Source organism: Eleginops maclovinus, chromosome 5 (genome assembly GCF_036324505.1).
Source record: "Eleginops maclovinus isolate JMC-PN-2008 ecotype Puerto Natales chromosome 5, JC_Emac_rtc_rv5, whole genome shotgun sequence".
Taxonomy (NCBI): Eukaryota; Metazoa; Chordata; class Actinopteri; order Perciformes; family Eleginopidae; genus Eleginops; species Eleginops maclovinus.
Genome location: NC_086353.1, coordinates 18042940 through 18053432, shown reverse-complemented (window position 1 = coordinate 18053432; position 10493 = coordinate 18042940). Strand labels below are relative to the sequence as shown.

The following is a 10493-nucleotide window of genomic DNA, read 5'->3' as shown; positions in this document are numbered from 1 at the left end:
ATGTCTTTACTGTGTGAAGTAGTGTTGCAGAGTCATGACGTGTAGATAGAGCCTCTGTTTGTGCCCTCTGTGGGATCTGTATGAAGAGATGAGGTGGGATAAGGGTGGGATTATGGGATGGGCCATACTTAACAAGGCCCTATTAGACTGTGACCAGAGTAACCACTGGATTACACAGATTAGGAATGATTTCCTGAGTTAGTCAGCACTTCTCTGCCCTGTTGTCTCCCTCCTCCGTCTTCTCAGAGGACACAAACACAACACAGGAAAAAAAACTAGGACAAAAGTACGCCAGACACAAAACTCCAGCTGAGAAGAATCCCCAATTAAAAAAAAACAGTGACAGAGTTCTGCTTCATCAATACCCGAGGTGGGCAGGGATTACATAGATGAATGTCTTTCATTAATCTCTCTTTCTAATACCCAGGTCTATTAAAAAGCCTTGGCCCCTGGGGCCCCACTGTGACCCCATTCCATCTGGCGTCCATTTAAGGTTCTGGAAAGTGAAGCCAATACATAAGTGACTTAAAAAGGTCAGATGTATAGAAGTCTATAAGACACTGACCTACTTTTCACTTAAATTATGATCTCAGTAAACATTTTCCTAATACAGTTATGGTCTCAATTTCTAGTTTCAAGTCTTTTTCAAAACAGTATGATGCTCTTTTTTGTCAATTATGATCCCATGTAGATTGAAATAGATTTGGGCTTGGCTACATTGTGAAGGTTCGCTACCACGCATTTTTTAAAGTTGGGTTGTTGTCCATGCTTTTTTCGTCTGATAACGTTAATCATTTCTAAGTCTTACGGGTTCATAAAAGTTAATTATAACATTTGAGTTGCCTAAAACTATAGTCCACTAATAAAGCGGTGGCGTAAGGATCTACATCCACCTCTTACGTAAAGTCTGCTGTTATCTGTGACGGACAATGGTGAAATGATATCTTTGGTTTGAAGTACAATGCATCATGTCATGTGTTGTATGAGTGATGTATCTACTGTAAACCCATTCATTAAGTAATTCATCTGCTATGACCGACAAAACACTCACTATCACTTACTGTCACACTGTTTCTGTCAGTTTATTTGTGTCACAAAAAACAGCTTTGGCCTTTTTCTGTCACTGAGCCCACTACTGTCTGTCAGCATCAATCTCTCTCACACTGATCCAATGGTTTTTCTTGCATCGTGTCACCAGCATGAAGCCATCTCCAGGGGAGGAGATTACGCCACTCTAAAGAGACTTGGCTGAATCATGTCTTCAAGGGTATTATGTAACACCTCTACAAGGACAGCCATGTGGCCACAGGGCTCACCTGTGTTTAGATTGACCATCTGCCCCACTTCTTCCAAAGCCTTCTTTCCTTCTCCTTCACTCACCATACACAGATATCCCCCTGAAGAGTCCTCCATTGATTTTGGTCCAATCTGCTGGTTAAAGATGAATCTCCAGCTCTGGGTGTGAGGAAGAATTGAATAATGAGGAAGACGTGGGAGCCAGTAGGCAGGAAGTAACACTCTAACATGCTGGTGACTCACACTGGATTGGCTGTGAATTACCACAGTTATGTACTGTACTTATTTCACATTTTCCTTCCTGTTTGGACAGGTGCATCAGCAAATCATATTCCCCATGTGTGGGTGAGCAGGAGTAAAGCTGGGATTGCGTCTCTGTTGACACCTCCGCAGATTCAGCATGAAGCAGGGAGCGAGAAAAGAGACATGCAGACAGAATGACTAGAAAGAGGGGGACAGAGGCAGCGAGAGAGAAGAGTGAAAGAGACACACAAGATATATTTGACTCCGTGGGTGTGTGAAGTATCACGGCATGCATCACAATTGTAGATCTTTCTCGGAGCAGCCGGACGTAACAGTGCAGCAGCAGGACATTATTGATCTCGCTCAAAGTGTGCTTGTTTTTTTACTTTAAAAACAGAGGGAGCTGAGAGAGACATAAGAGACAAAATGGAAACCGTTTTGTTTTTGCTGCCTCAAGGATTTAATTAACTGGGATAATAAAACAAAAATCCTCTCTGGGATGCAGACTGGAAAACAATAATGCCCCCTCACTGTCAATAATCAACATTTCAAGGCAAGAATTTATCTGAGGTGAGTTCTATTAAAGAGTTTTATCATTTGTGTCGTATTTAGTATGTACGTATGTGTGTTTATTTGTGTGTGTGTTTGGATACTTATCCCCTTGTCAGGAGCAGGTTAAGTTTCAGAAATTGACAGTAAAGGATATTATGGGATCACTCATTCACTGGTTGAGGGATAAAACTTACATGAAGATTACAATTACGAATATTATGTATGAGAGTGTGTGCGTGTGTGTATGCGTGTGTGTGCATGCATATTCGTTCATTTCTCTGTGATTTTGGTTACTGAAACTCGACTTCTCAAAAGCCCAGTGTGCAATGTAGTCAGCCCACGCTGTTTCCCGTTCCCATGGAAACTATTGCCCGGTGCTAAAAGCAGTTCTATTCTGTGCTGTGAGTGTGTGTGTGTGTGTGTGTGTGTGTGTGTGTGTGTGTGTGTGTGTGTGTGTGTGTGTGTGTGTGTGTGTGTGTGTGTGTGTGTGTGTGTGTGTGTGTGTGAGAACAACATCTAATCTCTGATGTATAACAGGCTTACTGGGTCTTAATAAATGTTGTCTGCTGTTTCTTCTGAATATTGTGACTCATGAAGAGACAGTATTTATTAAATAGTTATTCATCACGACATTCACCTTCGTGCCCCCCTCCTCTCTGTATCTTCCTCCACAGTATCACTCCTCTACACCTTTCTCCCCATTACTTCACATTTTCTGTTTCTTTATCTCTAAGATGGCCGTCAGCCCAATCATCATCTGCCTCCTGTCCCTGATCGGCTACGGCTCATCCCACCCCTCTCCTCCTCCTCCCCGGGGATGCGGTGTGGATGTGGACACTCCGTACAGAGTGCTGTGCGACCTGGAGGCCGTCTGGGGTGTGGTACTGGAGGCGGTGGCCTGCAGCGGCGGCCTCGCCTCCCTGGTCCTCGCTGTGCTACTGCTAGTCAAGCTGCGCTCCATTTCTGACCCTGCCAGGCGCTCCGGCATGGGACCTCTGCTCCTGCTCCTGGGTACGCTCCTAGGGATTTTCTCCATCTCCCTGGCGTTCCTGGTGGGGAAGAATCAGGCGCTCTGTGTGGTCCGCCGGGCCTTCTGGGGTCCCCTTTTCGCCCTCTGCTTCTCCAGCTTGCTAGTGCAGGGTGTGAGGCTCCGACGGCTGGTGGCCGGCAAGACCAGTCCAACGGGCAGCTCCCTTGCGGCGCTGGGCCTTGCGTTGGCTTTGGTTCAGGGGATCATCTCTGCTGAATGGGTCCTGCTGACTGTCGTTAGAGAGGGTCACCCAGCCTGCGAATACCCGCCTTTAGACTTTGCTCTGACATGCAGCTACACACTGGGGCTGCTCCTCATAGCTATGGGGCTCTCTCTGGGGGTGGTGCTGTGTGGAGGAGAGTTCGGGGCAGAGAGTGAAGAAGATAGAGAAGGAGAGAGTGAAAAGCGGAGATGGAAGTGTAATGCCGTCTGGCTCTTCCTGTCTAGCCTGGCATCAGCATTGCTATGGGTGGCTTGGCTGGGGTTTTATCTTTATGGCAGCCAGGTGAAGGGAAAGGGGAAAGGGGAGCGTTTTGGGGGAGCAGGGAAGAAGGATGTGAGGGTGTTGGATGAGCCTGCACTGGCGGTTGCCCTGGTCATTCAGGGCTGGATCCTGCTGTTGTTTCACGCTATTCCTGAGGCGCACTTGTGTCTCCGGAACCCCCCGCAGTCCATCACGCAAGACTTCTTCGACACCACTCACACATCCCCTCCTCCACACTTTGGAGATGAGCTCCCGGCACACTCACACCGACCCTTCCCTGAGAACCAGGCCTTTTCTATGGAGGAGCATGGTGAAAGTAGGCTTATGTAATGTGTGTGTGTGTGTGTGTGTGTGTGTGTGTGTGTGTGTGTGTGTGTGTGTGTGTGTGTGTGTGTGTGTGTGTGTGTGTGTGTGTGTGTGTGTGTGTGTGTGTGTGTGTGTGTGTGTGTGTGTTTGTGTCCTTGTTCATGTTATTTGGATGGAGATGAAATAATCTAGGTTTTTAATACCACTTTTTTTGTTTTTTCAACCTGGGTCCAATGCTGCCTTCAAATGGGCCTCATTAGGTTGCATTTTCAACATGTAAAGGTTACCAGTGCATAAGTGCATAAGTGCACAGAGTACAAATGTGTTTGGTTTAATGGTAAGTCATGACAAAGCCATAAAAACACTGTTGCCAGGCAACTATCAACAAAAAATGGATGTTGCCACATCTCCTCTTCAGAAACTAAACAAAAAACAACTTTCACCATTTAATGTCATGCTGAGGAATAAAAAAAGAGTATACAACAAAACTAATTAGCTTTAATGGAGTCTGACCTTTTTAAATACATATTGACATCATGTCCCACGGACTTCATTCCACAGTGATTGTTTGACATTGAACTGGTTTGTGTCGGTGAATCAATGAAATATACATTCATATAAAGGAGCATGCAAAGGAACTAGATTGGATAATAAAACCTTGAATACAATTGAATTGACTTAAAATGAGATTAATGGCATTTTCCAAGGTGTCCAGTCTGCCATCTGTCCTCTACAGTGTTATTGGATTCATTTGACTTGTAGGTTGGCTAATTTCATTGTCAGTAACTCGCAAGTCATCCAAATGTGCTTTGAACACTGTGGTATTGTTGCATTTTGCAATGAGGAAGATTTTGACAATACTAGGAGTTTTTAAGTCTTTAGACATTTCTGCTGTTTCTTTAAGCTTACATCTGTGGTTTGAAAAAGGCCTCAGTTCTCTCAGTGGAAAAAATACATCTATAAAAAATATAATAACAAATAAAACATCTCAAACCACTCCTGCAGCATCATAACAAATCCAATTGAACCCTATGAAATGGCTGAGTATCTAACAGGTTACAAGTATGAGTCATTTCACTTTGGTTGCTGTCCATATTTATCTGAAGCCAGATGCACAGATGAAGAGCTAAACCACCATGAACCAGGATAAACAAAGAATGGAGGCAGTGGAAAAATGCAGTCTGTTGTAAGAAAGCACAAAGTGTGACAGCAGTCCAACTTTTCAAAATGGCAGAGTCATGCAGAGAGTTAGTTAAGAAAACATAGAGGGAGGCAAAATAACAAGGAGTCAACAAGTCTCCAGAAGAGTTCATTCTGGTTGAAAGGATGATGAGGTTAAGTCTTTTGTTACCTTCCCTAATGGACACTACACAGACAAATAAGACCCAGGTTGAAAGAAACGATGTTTCCTTTTTTAGTGGGACTTTCGTTAGATATAGTATTGTGTCTATAGGCAGTACCAAATAAAAAAGGCTGAGGACGCTAAATAGGGGAAAATGAACACTTTGAGAAAGTCAAACAACGCTTCACTCCTTCCGTTTCAGGCAAAAAGACAATACATCCAATTACCAATAACCCTAAGTGTGATGATGAAAATTGTTGTAGGACTGCGGAAGAAAATTGCGGTCAACAGAATGTTTGGCCTCCCCTCTCACCCCCTCGCTTTCCATACAAAACCAAACTGAGCAGCTGAGTGCAGCCAGGTTAAACAACCACATACTCTGCCCAAAACCCCAATGCACACCCACCACCAATAATATGCAAAAAGTAACACACAATAAATAAAAACACATAAACTTTACATTTGGCTCCTACAAATAGGATAAACAACATACTAGTGTTTTTTATTGGCTAATTTGAGCAAAGATAAGATAGATATACCTGACTCTATAACTGTCTGTCACATTTAACTGACTTTGGCATAAACAATACAAAGTTAGCACACCTTATCAGAAGAATCCCTTTTGCTTATGACTAAATAGTGTAATCTTTTATTGTACGCCATTGAAGCTGCATTTTCCAAGTTCCGAGAAAAGTATTTGCTAGATAGTGTCCTAAAATCTACCCAAGATGGAGCAAAAAAAGAGAAGCGTCCATGGCTTGTAGGCATCCTTATGCTAACAATCCCCCAAATGAAGTCCTACACATGTAATATGTTTTGTCTGTGTCAAATCAGTAGCACTGTCATCTACTGTATGTCTGTTCTGATTTTCCACTGCATGGTACGGCTCTGCTCAAATCAGCATTTTTGATTCGGCTTATTTAGTTTTTCTCTGGGAATAGTACCCCCTAAGTGTAGGTGGGATGATCAGGTGATTGACGTAGCAACGCTGCATCAGTTGCGCAGCATATTGTGCATTTTAGTTTACACAGTTACAATCTTTTAAAATATTTGGATAGAGCAAATAAAGAAAGGTTGAGGTTTGCGCAAGATAATCCGCTGGTGAATACTCTCATTGATTATTCATTAGTTATAAGTGTCTTAACTTCACCTTCTAGTTTATGCATAGCTTGGTAAGAACTTCCACTGAGATAGTATAAAAACAGCACCAGGTACCATCCACACATTTTGCTAAAGGAAGGCACAAAAGTGTAGAGCCGTGACATAACAAGCAGTGCAAATATGCCATCTAATAGTAGGTAAGCTACCCTTGAAACTGGAGCCATTATGGTCTAGTAGATGTAACATTTGTTAGGATGACAGTCATAACTTGTACCTGTGTATGTTCTTTACCTTTCCTGGTCGGTCAGCACTCCGAACTGGAACATACCACAGCAGCCACGGGAGTATGCGTCCTGGCATTGCCTTCAGAGGTCACGTTTACCAACCCACTGAGATGGCTCTGGTCATGAATGGTGGAACGGTAAGTATGAAAGAAACACACATTGTGAATTGTTGTCTCATCTACATAAAAATAACCAACCATAACAATAGTAAACTTGATTACAACATGATTTTGTTTCTTTCGTCTAGATGCCTACAGCCCCAGTTAACTACACTGGACGACGGTTATGGTAATATGTGACAAGACTTGAAGAAGAAACGCTGGTGTAACACTGGTGTGTGATTATAGAATTTCCTGTTGCCTAAGGAGAAGAAGGAGATGAAAAACAACGCCTATCATACAGGATGGATGTGATAGAACCTTAAAAATGCACCATGCAATGTATCGTACATGTATGAATTTGACATTTTAACAATTAATCCTGATAGTATTGTTGCTCTCCTATTGCGTTCCTTTTTTTTAGCGGACTGGACAGAAAATCACAAAAGAGAGGGTCGAAGGGACTCAGCTTCCATAGCTTAGGAGATATTGTCATAAGTCAACAGGTGTAATGGAGCATTATTCAGGCACAGGTGGTTTTAATTGTAATATGTAAATAAATACATAAACAAGGAGTGCATCATGAGGGCGAATGTAATTAGGCTAATAGCGAACACTAGTGGTATTAACCATAATAAAGTTACGATTAAAGTATGATTTGATTGTATAGAAGTACACATGGTGTGTGAGCTGCTCTACATGATTGCTGTAACTATCTAAAGCCAGCTCATCAGTGATGTTAGCTTCATAAAAACAACACTTTCCTTCTCTTTGTATCTGGTGTAAGAGTACATCTCAGAAAAAAACAAGCCTGTAGGATGTCTATTTAAACGTACGCCCACAGAGCTGGCATGGCCTCTGCATTACATGCTGGGAAGACCCAAAGCACTATCAGGGTTTTTCTCTCCATGTCTCCATTTTATTATCAGTGCTATTGGACATTTCATACACATAACTGTCATGCAGTAACAGAGCTGGTGTAAAGTTCTGAATAATAATCGGATGATTTAAAAGGCTAAAATGAGTCTACAGCGGATGGATTAGTCGTTTTTAATTAGCCTATGATTAAAGCCATTTAATACTGCAATGCTGCAGTGTATACAGTAACGTTTACTGTTTGAGGTTGTGATTTTGCACTATATTATACCTGGGCATTGTGATATTTGAGATGTCTGATCATTTGAGATGCATGTAAAAGCGCAATTTAGAGGTAATGTATTTTGTCAAAATGTATTTTAAATGTTTTATAGAATTTTTATATACATATAGAAAAGAAATACCAGGTTTATTGCAAAGCTTGTTCTTGAAAATGGAAACAGCGGTTGACAAATCCACTTAAAGTGCTCAAAGGAAGAACATGTTGTACAACTGAAGGCTCTGGAATAGCTACCAAATGGACATTGAGGTTGGACTGTTTTCTCAACCAGTTTCATTCATGTTTTCCGAAGCTCACCCTGGGTTCCATTAGGCTATATTGATCATAGAAATTGTATTGCAACTGTCATTTTGTCCCTTCAAATTTAATCTAGAGCAAACATTAACTCATCCATCACTGTGAATATAACTGGAACCGACTTACACACATGTACACAGTTTTTATTAGTAGAAGGGCAAAGTTTGGCACCAAGTCAGATTTCTAATAAGCAGTAGTTTTCATTTCCTTAGAAACAGTCAATTCAACCCAGGACAATTCATCAAGCTATAATTCAATTCACTATGACTATTTTATGACGTTTTCTCTTTGTTATAAAACTAAACTAAAGAATTTGCCTTTCTGTGAGCTCAGATATTGTACAATGCAAATATAACCATTACAAGATCTGTATGTATTAACCCTATATACCTGAGTTTTAATTGTGTAAATAATCCAAATGTTAAAATGGTATTTTCCTTTTTAAAATGCTCTTATAGTGATAGCCCTGTCACTGTCTTATGGCAGCGTAACATGAATGTCTGTAATGTGGTTTGCACAAAGTGGCTAATACATCAGTGCATATATCTGTTAATTATTGTCTGGTCATTGAGCTGGTCTTTTGTCTTTCTCTATGAGTCACTTTCTAGAGATGCAGCTACAGTATACAATCAGCTATAAACACATATGATGAGAGGCATATGCAGTGACAGAGAAAACATATCATGCTCACAAATTTCACAGCACACAAAAAGCTGTGAATAAATCAACAATTAATTAAATAGAATCATGAAATGTAAGGTTTCCAGTTGATACTTCGAACTCATTTTTATATGTGATTCTGAATTTTATTTAAAAAAATCACAAGTGCATCTTTAACACATTAGAAAAGTATTTATTTGTATACACAGTATAGAATGAGGTTGATCTAGTTTTTTATCTCTAGAAATAAGAAGATTTCTGAATGATTTTACCAAGTATATAAAGCTTGCATGAAGTTTTACCCCTGTGCGGTCGGAATCAGAATCAGAAATCCTTTATTCCACAGCGGAGAAATGTACAGTGTTACAGCAAAAAGCGGCATAGCAGTTAAAAAGAAAAGGCATGAAATAATAAAGAGTAAGCTAACTTATTAAACATAGAGAAGAAAAACATGCATTAGTTATACTAGAACAAAAATTAAAGACAAATAAGTACACATCCATAGCTAAAAATGGTGAGCAGCAACTTAGTGACATAGGTAATGTTAGGTGTTAAGACATTATAAAAACTGTTGGGACATTGATTTCAATGTACAGTAGGTTGTGTGTTGAATTGAGACCCAGTACATACAGTATCTCTATTCATCAAGAATAGTAACAAAGCCGATCTAATAATAAATAAAATTTAGGAGTGTTTAAAAAGTGACCTCAAGTCACTGCCCCCTAATGCTTTGGATATTAGAGGCTGCATATAATGGATGGGACTGCAGCTTGCCCAGATTCTATGTTAAAGTCCTCAAGGCAGCTAGAGATAAATGATTGGGAAGTAGCTGGCATAGACGTGGGTGGTATTTAAGCTAGAAGTAGTAGGCAGCGGATGAGGTCTTAAGTGGATAGATACGACTCACCTCCAAAAGCTTTAGTTGTAAGACTCTAAATAGGAGACCATCAAGGTGATTGCTAGATCTTCACTGGCTGGACACCAGGTGATGCAGCAGGATTTTGGGGCAGCAGGTGACTAGAAGTACTGTAGTTGCATATGCAAGCTAGAGCCAATGTTATTCAATAGGCATTCTGGTCAACTGGCCCTTTGGCTTCTGGAGCTGAATGTGAGGCAGATGTTGGGTTTAGTTTAAAGGCAAAATTGTAAGGGTAGAGCAGGCTTGAAACAAACTAGTTTGAAACAGTGTTCTCTGACCACGCCTTAAAACAAAATTGTTCAGAATACTTTTGTGGTTTTGCTTAGGGCAGTCACACTGGGATGCCTTCTTTTCGATTGTATTAGGGATACTGTTGCAAACTATCAGACCATCTCTTCTCATTCATTCATGATTTTGTACTTGTATGTACATACACAAAGTGACAGAAGACGTTATGTGAATAATGAAAAGGGACAGTAGTCAAAACCCTGCCTACCTTCTAAGATAATACACTTTAACCATATTTCATTGTTGTTTATTTACGTTTTTTCCTGTTAATTTCGGTTTGATTTTTTATACTTATTAGTATTATTTATAACTGGGCCATGCCTAGGCCTTTTGCTGACTGACTACAGCAGTATCTTACATTTGTAATAAATACGTAAATATGTTGGTTTGATAAAAGGGCCAAACAACTAACACTGTTTGGACTGGCCGAGCTAGCT

General features: G+C 40.8%; 1 protein-coding gene across 1 annotated transcript; it reads left to right on the top strand.

Moving 5' to 3' along the window:
- Positions 1–1339: 1339 nt before the first annotated feature.
- On the top strand, positions 1340–8740 carry gprc5bb (G protein-coupled receptor, class C, group 5, member Bb). Its single transcript, XM_063883112.1, has 4 exons — positions 1340–2109; positions 2826–3921; positions 6663–6775; positions 6886–8740. Exons 2-4 carry the CDS (start codon positions 2826–2828, stop codon positions 6928–6930), a joined length of 1254 nt encoding a protein of 417 aa, XP_063739182.1. The 5' UTR covers positions 1340–2109; the 3' UTR covers positions 6931–8740.
- Positions 8741–10493: the final 1753 nt, after the last annotated feature.

Bases quoted from the DNA above. Each gene is read 5' to 3' on its own strand.
- gprc5bb (XM_063883112.1), top strand. From the start codon at position 2,826: ATGGCCGTCAGCCCAATCATCATCTGCCTCCTGTCCCTGATCGGCTAC. The intron at 3,922-6,662 runs GTAGGCTTATGT...CTGGTCGGTCAG, and splicing joins TATGGAGGAGCATGGTGAAA to CACTCCGAACTGGAACATAC. The intron at 6,776-6,885 runs GTAAGTATGAAA...TCTTTCGTCTAG, and splicing joins TGGTCATGAATGGTGGAACG to ATGCCTACAGCCCCAGTTAA.